This window comes from Tamandua tetradactyla, chromosome 11 (genome assembly GCF_023851605.1).
Source record: "Tamandua tetradactyla isolate mTamTet1 chromosome 11, mTamTet1.pri, whole genome shotgun sequence".
NCBI classification, from domain to species: domain Eukaryota; kingdom Metazoa; phylum Chordata; class Mammalia; order Pilosa; family Myrmecophagidae; genus Tamandua; species Tamandua tetradactyla.
In genome coordinates, this window is record NC_135337.1 from 15086807 (window position 1) to 15108325 (window position 21519).

A 21519-nucleotide genomic window follows, 5' to 3' on the forward strand; every position below is an offset into this window, starting at 1 on the left:
TTCCACATTGATTGCTGTGCTGTATTTACATTTTATTTACCCTAACTCCTGAATTTCTCTCTAGACTGAGGCATGTCACTTAAAGGAATATAGTGTGATCTAATGTTGAATCTTCAAACTACTTTGAGCTGCTATGTCATACAGTATCTGATGGATTTTGAATATTCCTGTAATTTCTTTGAAAATTTAAAATATAAACACTTTAAAATATCATAAAAATATCAGTGTTGCTGTGAATTTGCTGTGATGAACCAGACTTCCTTGGTATGGTTTGGGAAACATAGATCAATAACCATATAGCTAGCAGATCATGGGAGAGAGAATGAAAATTATTTGCCTCCTGGTGCTATGTAATAACAGAGGCAAACTGTCAGACACAGTGGCTGGCTCACAGCAGGCACCTAGCGAAGATAAATTATCTTGCTTTTGTCGTATTGTCAGCTTTTATAGTGGTATTTTTTCTTAGCAGTCTGATTTATATTTATGGCCTTGTAATCTTTACTAAGTACAGGATCACATACCTTATTGCCAGTCATTTGGTTTTATGTGTTAGTGGGTGGGACAGTCATGCCTGACTTTCTACTATAAGTATGTGGCTTTATAAAACCCTATTTACATAAAATGTACAAGGGAAAGAAGGACACTCATTCATTCCATAAGACTGTGTGAATAAAGAAACAACTCATGGATGCTGTTTTCCTGGTAGTTTAGACAACAGCAAAATGGTTGAGTGTGAATAAATAACTGATAAGTTCATAGAGGCTATGTCATTCCTATGCATGATATAGTCCCCTCTGCCGACTGGGCAATATGTCCTTCATGCCGTGATAAGGGTAGCTATTTCAGATCAATTATGGGGCCGTTTGGAAAACACAGTGTCAGTCACACTGCTTATGTTAGCTTGCTTTTGTTGGGATTCAGAGGAAATGACAGCTCTATAACAAAACTGCACTCACAGCTTGCTCTCATGCTTAGAGACTTAAGTGATGGCAGATACAGTAGATTGACTGTGGGTCTTTTGTGGTCTGGTCCCCTAAAGTCTAGATTTTATAAGATGTGACATGTCACTTTGCATGTAGAAGATAAAGTTTCTCATCTCCTACCTATTGATAGTTGAAGACCTAAAAACACCTTTCAGGTATTGCACTCATGACTTCCAACCATTAGCACAGACATATTCCAGAAGAAATGTAGGGAAAATATTACATTTGTGTGCATAGGTGGGGGAGGGGGCATGTCAATCATTCCCACCTAATATGTGTAAAGACTTTGTGGCCACTCGATACCGTGTTTTCACTTCACATACCCCTGTTAATTTTCAGTGGGTTTCCTGAGTATTGTGGCCTGTATTCTGTATAGCAAGTGGAGGTCTATCCATATATAAGCATTTGAGTTTTTGAAAATATATATGAAATATAAGTTATTGACAATATAAATTGTTGAGTTTTTCTTTGCAATGTATCTGGTTTGGGACTGAGTTTCTTGAAAAGTAGAGGTATAGTAGAGACAGTTTTAGTGGATTATACATGCCTGCTGATATGTAATAAGTATGCTGAAAATGTGTGAGTATGTAGAAGAAATAGAAATTTTATGGAGAAAGAACTGTTAAAAGACCCAGGGAGAACCCAGAAGAGATCAGGTTTCAGGATGCAAAAGATCCACCTGGCCAAGAAACAGATTCAAGTCCTCATGCTTATTGCTTACTTCTTCTGAAGTAAGTAGCTGAAGGGGTCAAGACTTTTGGTCTGTTTTCAGGACTCAACTTTACTTCTTACTTGTTTGACTTTGGGTGAGTTACTTCACATCTCTAAGCATATGAACCTCACCTAGAGAATGAGATCGCTACCTAGTTCATAAAATTATCGTAGGGATCAGATCAAGTAGGATCCCAGAGGACTTCGGGCAGCCGCTGCTCCCTCACCGTACAGCCTCAGCAGTGATCTTCTAACCGGTGATCACCCTTGTCCTTCACAGCTCAGGCGTGGCTCGTTGTGTCTTTAAAACCCTCACCTGCACTTAACTGTGTTGTCTTTTGTGCACCCACAGCCTGGAACACATCCCTATTATTGCACTTATCAAATTATATTGTAATGATTTGTTCTTGTCTGTCTCCCTAGTGGGTTGTTATAAGGTCCTTGAGGATGGCTCTATGTCTTATTCAGTACCTAGTTCAGAAGCTAATAAGGGCTCAAAAATGATATGAAGTGATGCCGGAATTGGGTGGCAGTTACCTCTGTCAGGTCACTCCTGGGCTCTTTGTTTTAATATATTTGCATGATGGTGCCCTGAGACTCTAGAATTCTGGGTGCTTAGTGAAAGAAATTGATGCTACCACGACTCATATGTAGAAAATAACCGCATTGAGAAAGTCCTCTAAGAAGCTTTTCTTACCTTACTCTTCTGGATAGAATAATCATTCTTTCTTTGTGCCCTTGAAGAATCATGTATATATTCCATCATATTTCTTGAACTGTATTATTAAACTCATACTTACATGTCTGTTCTTCTCATGGCTAGTAGGATCCTGAAGTAGCTATTTGCATCTAGTTTACCTCTACGTCCTCAGGACTCGGGGGTGTTTGTTGGAAAGTGTCTCCCTTTCTCAGACTGAAATGTTGATTTGTTAATTTTGTTAGGATGAAGGCTCTTCTGGTGTCTAAAAGACTGTTTTTAAGATGAGCTACATTGTATAGAATATTTTTAAAAGGTGTTTTCGTGATTGTTTCTTCATTATAGGATGCATTCATTATGGCATTCAGTTTTTATATGTCTATGTATAGTATATAATTTATAGCATGCATATGCATATATTTTGCACGAGATGTGTTTTCAGCAGATATATTTTACAGGGCGTATATTTTAAATAACCCCAGCGTTGCAATGATGTGGCATTATCTGAGTCATTAAGTGCAACAAAATGTATCACAGTAACCCAGGAATCTGCTGTTTCCTAGAGGTTGGAAGCTTTATTTGGAAAAGTTATCTTTATGTTAATAATGTAAACTGATGTATTAAATAAGTGTGCACATATAAAGAGAACCTTGTCCATTAAACTTACTGTATAGGGCAGAAAAGCCATGCTTCACTCAAAAGGCTATAGGCCACGGTAGAAATACTCATTTTTTCATGGAGTTAATGACAGATATTATTTTCTCAGAATATTTTTTTTTATGTATTTATTATTCTAAAGTGAAAACAGCTCTATTTTTCTTTTTATTGAAGGAGAATGTTTCTTCTTATTGAAGAAATAATTTTATTTATGAGGAAAGTGAAAATAAGGTGAAATTTTCTATTCAGAGATAACCAACAATTATTGACCTTGTTGAATATACTTCCAGATTTTTATATGATATGTATACATATGCAGACTTGCTCACACACTCACACTGTATTTTAAAAAATGAGGTCATATTACAATTGCTGTTTTTTATTTACTTTCCTGATTTTTAAATTTGTTAGAGATTTTGACAATTAATTTGAATTATAGCAACATACCTTACCCAGAAGAATAATAAAACCTCTTTTCCTAAAATCACAGAGAATAACACATTCTGCCTAATAGTTTTAAAGCTGGGTAGGGGTTTGCCTACTCATCTTTTTATTTTTTAATGAAAAAGCTTCTAAGATGCCATCATATGCTAGTGGTTCAAAGACTTTGGATCATAATGACTAGTAAGGAAAAAAAGGTGGGGGGCAATTTTGGTAAGTAAGGGCGGTAATAAAATCACATCTATTATCACCTTCCTTTCATTAAAGAGAGGATTGATTCTAACACTGTAAAAGTAGAAAAGTTGTGACCTCAGAAAGGGCAGACAGTCTCCAGAAAGCACCACGATGAGTTCTCAGACCAGCAGCACTGAGGAAGCACCATAGAATATAAATGTTCTCTTCTTGAGTTATTATGCGATGGACAGGATGGTTGCACATGATGTACTGGAGGCCAAATGACGCAACCTGTCCTGTAGGATAAAGCCCTCTGGGCGTAGCTGGCACTGTGGGACCTCCGCTGCCTTGCAGGCAGCCCCTTGCCTGCCCCGTCTCCTCCCTTTCCTCTCCTGTTGGCTTTCTCAGCTTTCCATATCTGCCCCGAGCCATTCGTGCTGCTGCTGCTGTTCCTTTTCCCTCTTGCTTTTGACAACTGCAGCTCCTTGACTTTTCTCTTTCCCCCCTTTCTCTGTGCTTCCAATGCTTACGGTTTCATCTGCAGAGAAAAGCTGACCTTTTAAGACATGATCCTCTTTCACTTTGTGGTAGGTTAAGTACTCAAAGCCATTTTTTTTTCATTTAATTGTCCATTTCATGTACATATATTTATATATATGTAATAAATATGTAATATGTAATATGTAATTATATGTAATAAATATATATTACATTACTGAGAACTTGGGAGTTCTCAGTATGTTGGTGGCTGCTTTGGGTTTTTAAGTGCTTAGGGCAGTTGTTATTGTTGCTCCCAGGTGCTGCTATTGTCGTCTGTTCCTGGTTCCTCCCAATTGTAGAGTTCTTTGGGCCAGCATCTGCTTTACTCACCCTTTGATTGGGTGCTGAGCAGTGTCTTGCACAGAGTAGATTTCTTTTCCTGTCTGTTTCAGAGGAGGAGCTTTTTGAGGGTCTGATCAATCCTGTTTGAATACCTGGATTCAAACTCTTTCATTCCCCATGTGATTGTTAGAGACTAAATTGCAGAGGCTTCAGATTCACCCTCTAATACGTAATAAAAGCATTGGATTGTAGGCCTGGAAAGGTGATACAAACAGAATCTGAGCTTATTTCTTATGGGGATTGTATCCCTGACTAGTAATTGAGTGCCAGTCTTTTTAAAGATGAATTATAAGCACCTCAGACAAGGACCCCTCCCCACCCTAGCTGATCCCAGGGTATTAGGCTTGAGTTATGACTAGGTTTCTTGTAGAAGGAACTTGTGTTCCTAAGAGGTCTCTGAAACCATGGAGCTTACATTTTCATGATCATCACTGACCCATGTTCTTGTTCCTTCTCCTTCCGATTCCCTATAGCTGTTTCTCCTCCTGGTCCCAAACTGACTTAGACAGTCCCTTCCTCTTCATTCCCTCTCATTCCCAAAACCCTTCTCACTAGGCATTTGGGTGCAAAGCAGACTTTCTGTGAGGTTTGGACATTGGAGGGGAGTGGGCATTTAATCAATGGTAAATTATTTACAACGTTTTTTTTTTGGCATGGGCAGGTACCGGGAATCGAACCCGGGTCTCCGGCATGGCAGGCGAGAACTCTGCCACTGAGCCACCGTTGCACTGCCTTACAACATCTTTTGAATTAGAACACACATGACTAATAGCCTAGAAGGCAAACTTTATATACGATAAGGAAATTCTGGATGTGTGGTGAACTTGGTGGCTTCAGGCAATCAAATATTGGTGATATGAGCTTATTCTCCTCTACCATTAGGGGTGTCTCTTTGGGAAAACATTTGAGAAGGTACATTTGATAATTGTATTATAACATGAGCAAAATAATTTGATATTGTAGGGTGTATTTCATTCACTGTTCTGTAGTTTGCTGGTAAAACGTAGTGTTTGACATCTGCTATAAAATTGTTTTTATTTTAAATTGTTGGGAAAAAATTTATTATCTTCAATTTTTAATTATTTAGAGAGTAATATAAACATATTTGGACACACGCACACATACATGCATGGACACGCTTTACTTGTGACCTTCCTGCAAGAATTTAGGAATCATTTTGTTTTTCCAAATGCTAATTTCATCATAATGAACATTTCTGTGTAATGAGATTTGTATCACTTCCCTTTCAGTGAGGTTTTAGCTTGTTTTTATTGATATGTCTGAGAATTTACAGTGAAACTTTTTATAGTCAGGAAGGAATCTGTTTTTAAGTCTTGGAAATTTTACTTAGTAAATTGGTGCCAGCTTAAATTTCTACCTTTTCTTCTTTTATCTCTTTTTGGGTAATGAAAGTTGCATTTTTACTTAATCTTTAAATTCATCCCATGCGGTGTGAGCTACTCAGTGGGAATTTTCATCAATGTAATCCCTGTGTGAAAATTCACTTTCAGTTAGTAAGCATTTACTATACCATCATTTAGAATGTGGGCTTTAGGGAATATTCCTGTCTGAAATGTCAATTAAGGAAGATAATTTAACTATTAAAAAGAATGCTTCTGAGGGTGTAAGGGTAGTTCAGTGGTAGAATTCTCGCTTGCCATGTGGGAGACCTGGCTCAATTCCTGGCCCATGCACTTCCCAAACAAACAAACAAAGAACCAAACAAACAAACAAATCAACAAATGGTGCTGCAATAAGGGGATACTCACATGGAAAAATAAGGAAATGTGACCCCCTCCATACAACATATTAAAAAAAGAATACTTTTGAGGAATGGCATTGGCTGTTAAATTGCTGCATCTTAAATCAGTATCCTATCTATGCCTTCCTCATTTGGTGCTAATTTTCCTAGCTTGCCAGAAGAGGTCCTTTCAGGAACTTATGTGTTTAAATCATCATGTACTGTTCTTGCATAGAGGCAGTCTTGGCATTTATCTCATGTGAGAGTTCTCCTATTTTGTCATCTGGGGGGATGTTAATAAATATTTGTGGCTACTTAGGAAAAACGTCAGATATGGTGAGGAAGAACAATGCCATATTTGATGCTTGATCTTATAAAAATAGATTTCAGACAACCCTCCTTCCTCAGAAGATCTTGTGGACTCTGCAAAAGTAGATTACTTTTAGGCAAACACAGTACATTGTAATTTTTATTATTAAGTTGGAGATGAATACTCCTGGGAAAATTATTTTCCTAGACTATAAAAAAACTTAAAAAAGAACCAAATATTTAAAATTTGCCTTGCAGTATATTAATAGGAAATGATTTAAAATGTTATTATAGGATTTTACTCATAAAATATCTGAAAGTAAAATTATAGTGCTAAAAAGTGAAAGTATCTAGTGACAAAATAACTGACAACATGAATATCTGATCCATGAGCATTATTTTCTGTGTGAGGATGAGAGTTCCTGGAGTTTTCGCAACTTGACCAAGTTTTTACGGTATATATTTGTGTGCAGTACTGGTTGTGGTTAAGGTAAAAAATATTCTAGCTATTTCCACCCAGAATCATTTGGAAAGTCCTTTATGTTAGCTGTAGATTAGAGACCAGATAGGCTGCCTTGACCCCATACAAGCTGGTACATGGAGAAGGAACAAGTGAAGCTAAAGTTGAAATACTAATGAGGACATTAAAAATGATATAGGGAAGGGAGAAAACCTTGAGCATAAAAAGGTCACGTTTGTCTTCTTCAGATTTGAGGAAGTATATAGGTAATCTATAATTTGGTGAAAGCAAGGAGAGTCTGACACAAGCAAGCATAATACTTGATTTGAAGAAATTCAGAATGATTTCATAGAATGCCTATAATTTTTTCAATTGATTTGCTTTATTTATTTATTTATATTTATTTATTTGCATGGGCAGGCACTGGGAATCGAACCCAGGTCTCCAGCATGGCAGGTGAGAACTCTGCCTGCTGAGCCACGGTGGCCCATCTGATTTTTTACTTTTTATTAATATATGTTTTATATTCACATACCATGCAATCATCTAAAGTTTACAATCAGTGGTTCACAGTGTCATCATATAGCTGTGTATTTATCATCAGGATTGACTTCTTTTTCTTTTTTGTGAAAAATAATAACATAACATATACAGCAATAAATTTCAAAGGACATCACAATAATAAGTTCTAGAACAAATTTCAGAGTTTGGTATGGGTTATAATTCCACAATTTTAGGTTTTTACTTCTACCTGCTCTAAGATACTGGAGAGTAAAAGAAATATCAATATAATGATTCAGCAGTCGTACTCCTTTGTTAAACCCGACCTACTCTGTATAACTCCACCATCATCTTTGATCTTTCACCTACTGTTTAGAGGTATTTGGGCTTTGCCCATTCTAGCTTTTTCATGTTGGAAGGTGCTGTGATAATATGGGATAGAGGGATGGAACTAGTTGATGTATGGGAGAGGCTGGTCCTTCTGTGTTTCAGGACTCATCTGGTCCAGGAACCCATCTGGAGGTTGTAGGTTTCTGGAAAGTTACCCTAGTGCATGGAACCTTTGTAAATCTTATATATTGCCCTAGGTGTTCTTTAGGATTGGCATGAATGGTTTTGGTTGGGATTTGGCAAGCTATGATAGGTAGCAATGTCTCACTGAAGTTTGTGTAAGTGTGACCTCCAGAATAGCCTAACTATTTGAACTATCTCAGTCACTGATACCTTATTTGTTGCACTTCTTTTTCCACTTTTGGTCAGGATGGCATTGTTGAAGAATGCCTATAATTTTTAATGAATGAATGCCTATAGATGAGGTGGATTTATAGCAGTCTTCTGTATCCCTTACTGATTTTTTCAAGTCCCCTTTTCTATTTTTTTTCTTACATAAGGGAGGAGTTGCCTTAAATATATCCTAAACTCAGACAGCAAAGATGAAAAGTTGATCGAAGAAATTTGAAAAAAAAAGAAAGGCAGGCAGTGAGGCAGGCTGGGGAAACACAAAAACCCAAAAAACAAAAGTTCTAGTTTGATACCTGCTGGAAGGCACTGCACCAGAAACAGAACGGCTCTTTTGCGGGAGGTGGGGTGTATGGTCTGGGAATTGAACCTGGGTCTCCTGCATGGAAGGTGAGCATTCTACCACTGAACCACCCATGCACCCAGAACAGTTTTTAAAAGGGGGACTTTATTATGTGGCAAGTCCATAGTTCTAAGGCTATGGAAATGTCTCAACTAAAGCAAGGCTATAGAAATATCCAATCTAAGGCATCCAGGGAAAGATACCTTGGTTCAAGAAGGCTGATGGCATTCAGGGTTTCTCTCTAGGTTGGAAAGACATGTGGCCAATGTGGTGGCATCTGCTAGCTTTCTCTCCCAGCTTCTTGTTTCATGAAGCTTCCACAGGGACGTTTTCTTTCTGTGTCTCCAAAGATGCACTCTGGCTGCCTGCTGGCTCTGTCATGGCTCTAAAAAGGGACTCTCCAAAATGCTTCCTCTTTAAAAGGATTCCAGTAGACTAATCAAAACCCACCTGGAATGGGTGGAGTCACAACTCCACGGAAGCCGTCAAATCAAAAGTTACTACTCACAATCGGGTGGGTCACATCTCCATGGACAATCAAAAAGCACCTAGCCAGCAGTATTAAATGAGAATTAAAGGACATGGCTTTTCTGGGCCCATCACAGATTCGAACAGGCATAGGAAGCATACATGAGACTGAAGAGAATAGTAATGCTATTTGTGTTTTTGCAACTTCTTAGTCTTGTTCTTTGGACTATGAACTCCTTGGGAGGAGGGACTTGTCTTCCTTCTCTCTGTCTCCTTGATATCTGGCCTTGTACTTAGTGCTGTGCCTAAATGGGCCCTGGCACACAAGGAGCGTTCAGTCAGAGTTTACTGAATGAGATTAATGAAACAGGTTTGTTGTAGATTATCTCATCTAATATAATAGTGCTGTTAGGGAGATACAATTATCCTCATTTTATAAATAAAAGAAACCAAGACTCAGGTTAAATGATTGCCTAATAATGACACTCCCACTAATTATGATATACCATTATGATATATTAATTACATAAAATAAAATATATTTACTCTCATTGTTATATCACTTTATTGTTATCAGTCACAATAAGCAAGTTAGGTGTTCTTCCTAATTTACCTAGCCAGTAGGTGGGCAATTTGAAGGCAAATCATTTTTTTAAAAACTATTTTTACTTTTTATTTCAAAATAATTTCAAACTAAAGTTGTAAGAAAGTATAAAAACTTTTGTATGCTCTTTACACAAATTTGCCAGTTTTTAACATTTTGCTGTAATTACTTTAGCTATCTAGCTGTCTGTTTATATCTATCCATCCATCCTATGCTATGGAATAGCTAAATACTATTCTATCTATATACTATATAGAAATACTATATGTTCTATCTATATAAATTTCTGAGCCCTCTGAGAATAGATTGTATCCACCATGCTTCTAACTTTATAATATTTCACTGTGTATTTACTAACAACAAATATGTTCTCTTATATATCTAAAGTATGGTTATTAATTTCAGAAAATTTATCATTGGTTATAATACTATTATCAAATCTGTAGTCCATATTCCAATTTTGTTAGATGTCCCAATAAGGTCCTTCATGGCAAGTTTTTTGTCTGTTGTGTATTTGCCTTTAATTGGGACAGTTTTCTCAGCCTTTCTTTGTCTTTCATACGTTTGGCATTTTTGAAGAATATAGGGCAGTTATTTCGTAGAATGCCCCTTGATTTGGGTTTGTTGTGACTAGATCAAGGTTATGCAGTTTGGGCTGGAATAATATATGTGGATGCTGTGTCTTCTTCAGGATGCATATCTTGATACATAGAGTGTCTGCCCTGTTTTGGTTCTGTTAATTTTGATCACTTGCAAACGAAGTTTTCCAATTTCCCCATTGTACAGTTACTGTTTTGCATTTAGTAATAAATAATCTATAGGATATAGTTTGAGACTAGCTAGTTATCCTGTTTCTGGTCAAACTTTTCGTGTTCCCTAAGTTTAGCTTTCATTGATGATTCTTGCCCAAAACAATTTTCTAACTCTCTCATTCCTTCTATATTTGTTAATAAGCATTCTGTTGTATAAGGGAGAGCTTTCCCTTCTCCTCTGTTTATGTATCTATTTATTACCATTCAAAATTTATGTTTTTCAACAGGTTATAATATTTATAGTTCTTACTTATTTTCATGGTCAAATTGTCACAGATTTCACCTGCAAGAGTCCCTTCAAACTGGCTTCTATGTCCTTTAAATGTCCATGTCTTTTTTTTTTTTAGCGCTTTCTTAGATTCTGGCACAAGGTATTCCAGGTTACACCTGCCTTGGGATTGACTGCTTTTCCAACAAGTCCTGATTTATTTTAGTGGGATACAGAATTTAAATATGTTTGTGTGTATTAGAAATTATGGGTTAATATTGTACGTCTAATTCCAGTCCAGTCCCTAAGGGTTCTTGCTTACCTTTGTCTATTGTGTGTATGTGTGTATATACACACACACATATATATATATATATTTTTTTTTTTTTGAATTGAGAAATCTCCACACACATACAGTCCAACCATATTATATAATTAGTGGCTCATTATATCTTACATAGTTGTATATTCTTCACCATGATCATTTTTAGAACTTTTGCATCACTCCAGAAAAAGAAATAAAAAGAAAAAAGTACTCCTACATCCCATACTCCTTACCCCTCCCTCTCATTGACCGACAGTATTTCTGAACCCGTTCTTAATCGCTATAGTAAATTACCTTTTTATGGCTACATAGTTTTAATAGCAGAGCTATAATTTGAACCCATATCTTTTGCTCCTGGTTCTTATTCCCTTGTGTGCTGGTTTGAAAGGTTTATGTACCCTAAAAAAGCCATGTTTTACTCCTAATAAACCTGTGGGAGCAACAGTTTCTTCTAATCCCTATTCAGTACTGTATGTTGGAAACTTTAGATTATCACCATGGAGATGTGACTCACTCAAGAGTGGGTGTCAAACTGGATTAGGTGGAGATGTGTCTCCACCCATTCCAGGTGGGTCTTGATTAGTTTACTGGAATCCTATAAAAGAGGAAACATTTTGGAGAAAGTGGGAGGTTCAGAGAGAGCAGAAGAGACCAACAGAGCCATGAGAAAGCCAGAACAGAGAACGCCACAGAACCGTGAAGCTGAGAGTCCACCAGCCAGTGACCTCTGGAGATGAAGAAGGAAAATGACTCCTGGGGAGCTGGAGAGGAAACTAGCAGGTGATACTGTGTTCACAATGTGCCTTTCCAGCTAAGAGAGAAACCCTGACCTTCACTGACCTTCTTGAATCAAGGTATCTTTCCCTGGTTTCCATAGATTGGACATTTCTATAGACTTGCTTTAATTGGACATTTCCACAGCCTAAAAACTGTTAACTTGTAACTTTTTAAATTCCCCTTTTTGAAAGCCATTCAGTTTCCGGTATATTGCATTCTGACAGCTAGCAAACTAGAGCACCTTGTATTCAGTATATATTATTGATCACTTGCCTTGTGTCAGATTCAGCTCAGGAAATGTAAAAATAAATAAAAATTAAATTCTTTTATACGATGTGGTACATTTTGTATGAGATATATGATTAAATTGCTGCAACATCTGAGAGGAAAGAATGACCAGCTCTATTTGGAACTGTCAAGGAAGGTGTAACAAAGAAGTGTAATTTGATCTGGGGTTTTAAAGTCTGAGGAATTTTCTAGGTTGAGGAGAAGAAAAGGTAGAACGACTAAGTAGTTTATTGTCCAATTTATGGAAATGCCTTTCTAGGCAGAGGGATTTACGTGAACTATTTTAAAATCACATAATAGAGCATTTCAATGAGTGCTGGATTTAAAAAAACAAAGATGAAGAGATAAAACCTATACCACATCTGCCGTGCAGGACAAAAGTGACAATAGATAAATACTCCTGTAGAAGCAGCCTAAAAATATCTGCTTAGGGAGAAGATAGTTCTAGAATGATCTAGCAGAGTCTGAAAAGTTGTGTTATCTGAAAGCTTCTTCAATTTTGGGGGGAAAAATGGCAAAGTTGGGAGCAGAAGATTTGGAAACTGCAGAAGTTAAAAGTATTTATTAGCATTGGGGATAAAGAGACATAAGACATTTAATTCACTGGAATTAAGTACACTGGAAAGATAACTCAATGAAGGAAGATTAAAGGTCTCTGGCTGTTGGAATTAACAGAGTTGGGGTTAATATATTCATTTTCTTCTTTTTTCTTCTTCTTAGAATTCTGTATTGCCATTGAGATTAAACAATATTAACTTGACATAGATCCCAAGGCCAGTGATAGTGGGCTGAGGGGTCATGGTATTTATCTGGAGTATCAGGTTTCTAAATAGGAAGCAGATCTCCTAGATTTAGAGATGGCGGAGGGTAATTGGCAGGCTAAGGTCAAGATGGAAAGAAGAAAAGACCAAGAAGCATTCTCTCTACTTGATTAGGATGTGCTTTTCCTTGGCTAGTATTCTCCTTGGCTACTATGTCCAGAAAGAAATATTATACAGAAGTATTGGTATGTTTTTAGAAAAAAAATCAGTCTGTGTATGTGTGTGTATAAACACATAGATAACATATATGATTTATGTATAAAAATTAGACCTACAATTCAGTTCTTGGTAATATAGTGATTTTAATGCAAATCCTAACCATGCAGGTTGAACTTCTTAGAACGGCAGTCTTATATTAATAAAATAAAGATTGCAGAATAGTGGACAGAAGTAAAACCTGGAGCATAAAACCAAAAAGAAGAGTCGCTGTCAGGTAATAAAATCAAAAGCAGTAGGTATGATCTACATAAAATTTGGAGATGATGTTAAATTGGGAGAAATGTGGGTGTAAAATGAATATAAGTGCAATTAGAAGGATTGGAAATGTGAGCAGAGAATAGAATATAGTTTACACAGAAAAACAATAACAGCTATCAGAAAAAAATATCAGACAATGTTCTTCAGAGAAACGGAACCAATAGGATGTATAAAAAGATTTATTTTGAGGAATTGACTTATGGGATTGTGAGCCTGGCAAGTCCTAATTCCACAGGGCAGGCTGGAGGCTGGACATTTTGGTAAGAGTGAAGTCAAATTCTTGAGTCAAAATTTCTTAGGCTGTAAACTCAGAATAGAGGGAAGGGCGAAATCTTGAAGCAGAGTTCCTTCATCTCCCAGGAATCCTCAGTGTTTTGCATTTCAGATCTCCAACTGATTAGATGAGGCCCATCCACATTGTTGAGGCAATCTCCTTGACTTAAAGTCAACAGAATGTAGGTACCATTCCCTTCTACAAAATATCTCCATAGTAACATCTAGGCCAGTGTTTGTCCAAGCAACTGGACACCATAACCTTGCCCAGTTGACAACATAAAATTAACCATCACACATATTTAAGAGAGAAGTTTTGTTCTAAAAGCTATTCAGTACAAGAAAAAGCTACTGGAAGGCATTAAGAGAGAAAGTGACATTCTTAACTGTGTCTGGGTTCTATATTCACAGAGTTTGGGGAAGTCAGAAAAACCCAAACCATTTCCAGAGAAGAGGAGATCTTGTAGGAACAACTACGTGCTGCAACAGTGGTGCAAATGTTGCTTCTGTGATTTTCTTGAGTACTGCATCCACCTTTGTTGGGTTGGCTAGGCGGCTCTATATAGTAAAATCTTCTATTAGGTGGTGCAATGGTGGCTTAGTGGCAGAGTTCTCACCCGCTATGCAGGAGATTGGGTTCGAGTCCTGGTGCCTGCCCATGCAAAAACAAAACCAAACAAAAAAGATCCTTTGCTACCTAAAATTCTGGTGAAATGAGTCAAACTGAAGAGTTAATTTTCTGGGAAACGGTTTTCTGTTAACCCATTATGTTAGTTAAGTTTGAATGTGATAATGATGGAAAACTAAAATTAACAGTAGTTTAAACAAGTCAGGAGTTTATTCCTCCTTTATCTAAAAATTTGGGCTGATCCAGAACTGGTTGGTACTGCCCGGTGTTAGGTACCCAGACTCCTTGCCATCTTGTTGCTTTATCATGTCTGCCCTCACTCCAATGGTTCAAGATAATGACTTCCACAGGATGCAGGATGCAGATAGGAGGGAGGAATGAGGAAGAGGGTGAAGAGTTCTCTCCCTTTCTTCTCTCTCTCAAGGGAGTTTCCCTGGAAGCCTCTGCTCGCTACACCTGCCTAGCCAGAACCTAGTCACATGGCCACTCAGTTTCAAGGGAGGCTGGGAAGTGAATTGTTTGTTTCAGCTAGCTATTTCTTCTGCTTCAAAAAAAAACAATCGGGGAGATGTAAGGGTAGTTCAGTGGTAGTAATTCTCACCTGCCATGCACCAGACCCAGGTTCGGTTCTAGGTCCAAGCACTTCCCAAAAAACAAACAAAACTTCCACAAATGGTGCTACAAAACGGGATACTCACATGGAAAAATAATGAAATGGGACCCTACCATACAGCATACAAAAAAAAAAAAAAATCAGGAAGAACAGATATTTGTCGACATTTTCTTTATACTTTAAAAAATGTAAACATTTTGGGTGTAATATCTTCCTGAAATTTCATATTTCCTTCTTGACTGAAGGACAATTATGAAGATTAATTAGAATGTCATATTGTAGTGTGGGAATATTCCCAATATTTTGGGGTGTGTGGGTGCAGGCACACATGCAGACTCAGGACGATAACTGAAATACGTACCCTAAAAGGCCTCCATCTGCTCTTTTAAAAATGTCCTTTTTTTTCTTTTTTTAAATTTAAGGAAACAGACAATATACTTAGACCCACCAACAATGGCTGACTTAGCCAGCTTAACCATAGGCATATTTAAATAAAGTATCCATATGATCACTGTAAAGCCTGTCCTTTTCTTTTTGTTGTTGTTGTTCTCTTACTTATAAGCTGTGACATCTTTCTGCAGCCGATGCCTTTTCTATAACTTTTAAAGTTCACCCCAGAAATGCATCATAACTCTGAGTTCCTTCCAGTCCCGTTGTTGGGGTCTTCACGGGAGCTCGCATAGGGTTCTGGTAGACCAGCCGCTAGACTGATCTCCTTGCATCACGTCTCTTCCCCATTCTGGCTTGTTCTTCATACTTCTCTAGAGTTTGTTTCTTAAAAGAGTTGTTTTACTTTTACTTCCTGTAGCCTGGGAGACAGAGCCTGCATTCCTTCGCAGGACATACAAGAGCTTTCACAACGTGGTTGCAATCTCCTTTTCCAAATTCGTCTCCCACCCTGCCCTGTCCCCATCCCCAGTCCACATTCTCCCTTCCTACCTTACTCCTACCCTGCTGATTTACACTGTTCAAAATTGTCCTAACTTGCCATGAATTTTAGCTCTTGCTTGTCTTTACACACACTTTTCTGTCTGCTTGCCTTGCCTTCTTTATCTAGTAAAATCTAATTCATGCTTTAAGATGATGCTTAAATGTCAGCATATCTGTGAAGCCTGACCCCACACTCCCAGCACTATGGGCACACTTCCTTCATGTGGTAATTATGCCCTGCCTTTTTCATAGACCATGAATTCTTCAAGTGAAGGAACAAACATATATTGCCCATCTCTTAAATTTCACCGTCTCATGCTGTTTTGCATGCAAGGTAGCTATTCAGAAATTATCGAGTGACTGCTATAGGACTAGAAATTATTCAGATGTACAAAAACTGTGCAAAGTAAAACTGAGTAGGCTTTGGTGCTTATGCTTTGGGACATCTTTTTTTTAAGTGCTCCGGGGAGATATTAGTTTACTTCCTGAGTGGGGCTATTTTCAGAATGGGGAGGGGTCTCTTGGGGAGCGAAGATGAGAAGGAGTGGCAGGTGTCTTGGAGATTTCAGTGAGAGTCAAGGCCTGGGGGCTCTTGGATGCATAGGGAGCTTTTCCCTTAGCGCAGTAGGGTGCCAGGGTGGATCTAAGTAGGGGAGTGATGAGACTTGCAATTTTGCAAACGCCCTCTGACCACTCAGTGGAGAATGAAAGGACATGAGGAACAGTTTGGAGGCTTTGTAACCCCTCAGGAGAGAGATCGTCCTCCTGATGTGGGTATTGACCGAGCCACTCATGTGACCTTAAAACCTTTTCTGACGCAATACTGTCTGTTGGATAAAGTCCAGGTAGGTGACCATCAAAGCCCTCCATGACACAGTCTGGTATTCCTCTTTGGTTTATCTCCCCCAACCCCATTCTCCCAAGCATTCCTCTCTCTTCCATTTCATCCTGCCATCTGCTCTGGCCACACTGAATTATTACTGTTTAACCCAAATATTCTGCCCTGACCTACTTTTTGATTTTTTTCCTACTCTGTGGTCCCTGCCTGATAAAACCTTCTCCCTGCTTTTATGGACTCTCAAAAGTCTACCTGTACAGGCTTTTGTCATGTGCATTAAATTTCTATCTGCTGCCACCAAAATTAATCCCTCCTAGTGCTGCGCCCTCATGGACTTTGTTTATACTGTTAATAGAGCGTCGTCATATTCTTTTCTCTCCTGCAGATAGTCATAGAGTGCAAAATCCTCCAGGCCTGAGATCGCGCGTCACTCATCTTTATGTCCTGACAGAACCCAGCACTGTGTCTTGCTAGCCATTCAATAATTGTTTGTCGAATGGAGTGAATAAGGAAAGACCCCTGACTTCTGGTTGCCTCCGACTGATAGTTGGAGGAAGTTCTATTAATTGCAATCTGTAAACTGCTAAAACTAGATAAAGCTCATTGCAGGAAGGTGGCATCTTCTTAGTAAGAGAAAGAAAGAGGGGAGGTTAGTTGCTTAGTCTAGAGTTGTGTATTCCTCTGATGAGAATACTGTTTTAAGCATTTTTTGTTGTTGTTGGTTAATTTTAGAGAAAAGTTTTATCTGTCTCTTTTTTCTGAAGTAGAAATTGCTTGGGGAAATGTTTTATGCTTCATTTTTGTTGCATTTACATATTATTCTGTTAATAAAGAAGAGATCACAGTATATGGTTAAAAACAATGTTCTTGGGTCACGGTGGCTCACCAGGCAGAGTTCTCACCTGCCATGCCGGAGACCCTGGTTCAATTTCCAGTATCTGTCCGTGCAAAAAAAAAAAAGGTTCTTTGTTTTATTATTTCATTATGCCAATAGGCATACTAATGTTGCCAAGGTTATAAAGCTGCCATGAATTTTTCATTTTACTTTTAATACAGAATTAACACAGTGTTAAGTATGAGCCTAATGGTATTTTACATAATAACCTCCAAAAATTCTGAGATAGAATCAAAATTACAGACTGGCTGGAGCCCAGACAATCTGGTATTTTACAAAATTAGTAATTATTTCAAATTTAGTGGCATAGCTTCCCCACTGAAATATCACTAAAAAATGACAAAACAGAAAAATGAACTGGAAAAATAAAAGGTGTGCCAGAAAAATTAAATATGTAGTCCTGGTAGAGACACCAAAGAAAGTGGGGTCTGAACCATCAGTGAGAGCCAAATATCTGAGTGGTAGGATGACTTGCTGTGCAGCTTTAGGCATTGTGGTGGCACCATTCAGAAGTGGTCTGTCTACACCCTGGCTTTATGTGAACAGCAACCAAAGATTTTTGAATGGAAAATTAAGACATATGGTTGGCAAAAGATTTAAAATATTTTTTGGAGTGTGAAGAGTAATATGAGAGATGTTGGTTGGATGTTCAAATATGGGGACTTGGGGCAGCATTTATCATGGAACCAGAAGAACAAAATATTAGACTTTAGATTTCCTAGGAAAACCCATAAAAATCCAGAATGAATGGTTGCTGATTTTATATTTTGGGGCATATTTCTATGCCAAAGGCTTGAATATTGTAATATTTAATGCAAAACTGATACAGTAATTTAAAATCAGATCAAATTTGTTTATAAGAATGCTCCTGATTTTGTTGTTGTTTTTAACAACATTCACTGGTTGGCCTTGATGGCCAAAGGAAAGTACTAAATTTGAGTCTGTGATTGAAGTTATTCAGATCAAAGCCAGCTTCCCAGAGCCTCCCTGACATGTGCTGAGAATGGCAGTCACCCGCTATCTTGTTTCCTTATGGGGTTTGAATGGAGCCTCTACGAGGACAGGGTGGAGCCCAGTTGTGGTTTGGTCCAGTGCCTTAGGGCTGAGGGCAGACCTCAGAGAAGAGTTTTCTTTGACGTGTTCAAACATACCAAAAAATAGGGTATCTGTTTCTAGTTACGTTCTTGCCTTTGAGTAGAAAAAATGAAATTGGTGAACATTTATTAATGTTATGTTTTTCAGGTCTGTTTTCAGTATATTTAAAGAAGCAGCCACATTTTCCTAACTCCTGGTCTTCTTATTAATATTATTTTAATTTTAAATACTGTTACAGTGACAAATAGGAAAGCATAATCCCTGGGTGTGCCTGAGGGGACTGGGGGTTGGGGAAGAAATAGTGCCACAGAAGTTTCTAGCATGGGCTGAATTGAAGGAAGAAACTACAAGTTTACATAATCCTACATGAATAAGATTGGTAGGGAGAGAAAAGCTTTTTTTGTTTTGAAACCATCTATATCCACTATACAGAATCATCTTAGTTAAGTCACTCTCTTAGATTTCTTAAAACTTTGAAGAAAGTTCTCGGTTTTGCTTGTCGAGAGTTTGTATAGGTTGGCTGTGATAGGTTTTCCTTGAGGAAAGGTACCCTGCTGGGCTTTCCTTGGGGCAGGCCACAGGTCAGTTTAGGCCACAGGTACCAGCAGCCTCCTCCTGACACTGCTGAAGAATCCCCACCCCATGAGAGATGTGTGTGTGTGCTGGACACGTGCTGGCAAGGGTTTTGGGTTTGGCTCTACTAGTTGTTACTACTACATGGGGTCATTTATTGTGTCTCAATTTCCTTATGTGTAGATGGAATAATATTGTCCTCCTCCTAGAGTGGTCATGTGCATTAATTGTGATACTCCATGGAAAGCACTTAGTGCCGTAGCTGGGAAACATTGGGAGGCACTGCCTTGCTCTTATGGAGAAGTGAATTCTGATCTCTAGTTGGGATCTGGCTCCTGCCTGCTTTTCCAGCCTCGTCCATTTCCTGTGGCTCTCTCCCTTGCACTCGCTGCTGAAGGTGCGTGAATATCTGCATTTCCTCTAAACACCAGGACTCTGCATGTGGAAATCCCCTTCTCACGCTACCACTTCTCACTACATTTGTCTTGGACACTCAGTTTGGTCACTTCCAGGGAAGAATGAATCTCCACCTCTCCCATTCCTCCCCGATCAGGAGTTCCCCTTTTGTGCTCTCACTGTCCCAGCCTTTACCACTATACTTCTTATATTGTGATTGAAATTCTCTGGTCATTTATTTCTTTCCCTTACAAGACTGTCATCCTCTTGAGTACACGCCCTGAGGCTCCCATCTGCTTGGCTTGGTACAGCACCTGCGAAAGACGAGACAGAATATCATACTGGCTAACGGTGTAGACTTTGGAGCCAAAGACCTGGCTCCCAACCCTTGCTCCTCTACTTACTGGCTTTGTGATTTAGGTCCAATTGTTTTACTGCTCTGTGCCTCAGTTTCCTCATCCACAAATGCTAGTTATAATGGTACCTAACTGATTAAATGAGGAGAAAGAGACTCAGGCTTTCCTCTACTGTCCATTCTTCACTTTTCCTTTGCATCTCCTGCAACTCCAAATCCTGCTCTGGCTGTTCTCTGGAGTGGAGTGAGATGGGGGCATTCAGGCAGTAGTGGACTGCGGGGAACGGATGGACAGGGTCACAAGTTCTAGGCATGCTTCAGCGAGACATGAGAAGTCCTGTGGCTGTAGATGAGGGAGGTGCATAAAGAGGGGTTACTTGCAGTCGAAGCTTCTTGTTTTGGCTTGCATGCAACTCTTTTCCTTTTAGATTAGACTCAAAAACACTGATTTTTGTTCTCACCCTCTGCATTAACAGACTTGTAAGGCTCATCTCTAAAAGCGACAAAGATTTTTGTGTCACTGCAGGCTTTTTCCTCATTTTGAAGTTTGTACTGAAATGAAGAACTTGCCCAGTGTTTCTCCTGAAGTGATGCAAACACGGTGATTTTCTCCTTTCCCTGCTTTACGGGGAGCTCTTTTCTTGGCATTCTGAGGCTCCCCTGACTTGGAAGGGCACTCCATTTCCAACCAGGTTGTGGGCATGTGAGATTCTGTTTTTCCCTCCCATGTTTATGTTACCAGCTGATATTATCACCGCTGCTGCCCTGTTACCAACCAGTGCTACCATCCTACCACCATCATTTCCACCTTGACTGTCACTGCACTTTTAAACTCCTACTTCTTCCTCCAGTATCAAAATCCTGGCTTGTAGCTAGTACATTCTACTGCTTCTCTATGGCCTGTGCAGAAAGAAGTGCTTCTTTCGGTGTTTTAGGTGGGGCCATTTTTATTGTGCTTTGTCCGTCTTGTGGGTTAACGACATGAATATTACCTTTCTCATTAAAAGCGTTGACATATACTGCCTTCATTAGCAGATTATTCAACTTAGTAAGATAGATGCTTTAGGCTAATTTTGATCTCTGAGTTTCTCTGACATTCAGTTTTTTAGTACAATGCCTAGAATCATGTAATGAGGAGTGCAGATGTCATTTGTTAACCTTTTGTTGTTGTTGTTTTTCCTTCTGTGTCTTGGTTCTAATGCTGGGTTAACAGATAACCTCTGAAATTGAAAGGCTAAGTTCCTGGCAAGGAAGAGGGGTACAGTGCTCCATCTCATGAGGGCAAGAGCTGTTGAAAGCAGCAGAGGGTATGTGCATGTTTGGTGACAGCTGGCCAGAGATCCCTGGTCATTTAACTTCCAGCAACCCCGACTAAAGATTGTGCTTATGAGCATAACTGCTTGGTTATATACAATTTTTATACACTTTCTTTATAGTTATTCACATAACAGAAAATTCAAAATTTTTTCAAAATATCTTCTAATGAAAACAACACATAGCTATGCT

The 21519-nt window shown here is 38.6% G+C and overlaps 1 protein-coding gene across 5 annotated transcripts in view; it reads left to right on the forward strand.

The window, feature by feature from the left end:
• VAV3 (vav guanine nucleotide exchange factor 3) overlaps positions 1–21519 on the forward strand; it is a 380746-nt gene that overhangs the window by 56678 nt on the left and 302549 nt on the right. The window contains exon 1 of one of the 5 annotated variants that reach the window (XM_077120071.1): positions 3243–4250. The exons of the other annotated variants lie outside the window; for them this stretch is intronic. Within the exon in view, the coding sequence (XP_076976186.1) occupies positions 4230–4250 (21 nt within the window). The 5' untranslated portion in view covers positions 3243–4229. Of the gene's footprint in view, positions 1–3242; positions 4251–21519 lie in introns of those variants that run through there. 5 annotated transcript variants of the gene reach the window in all.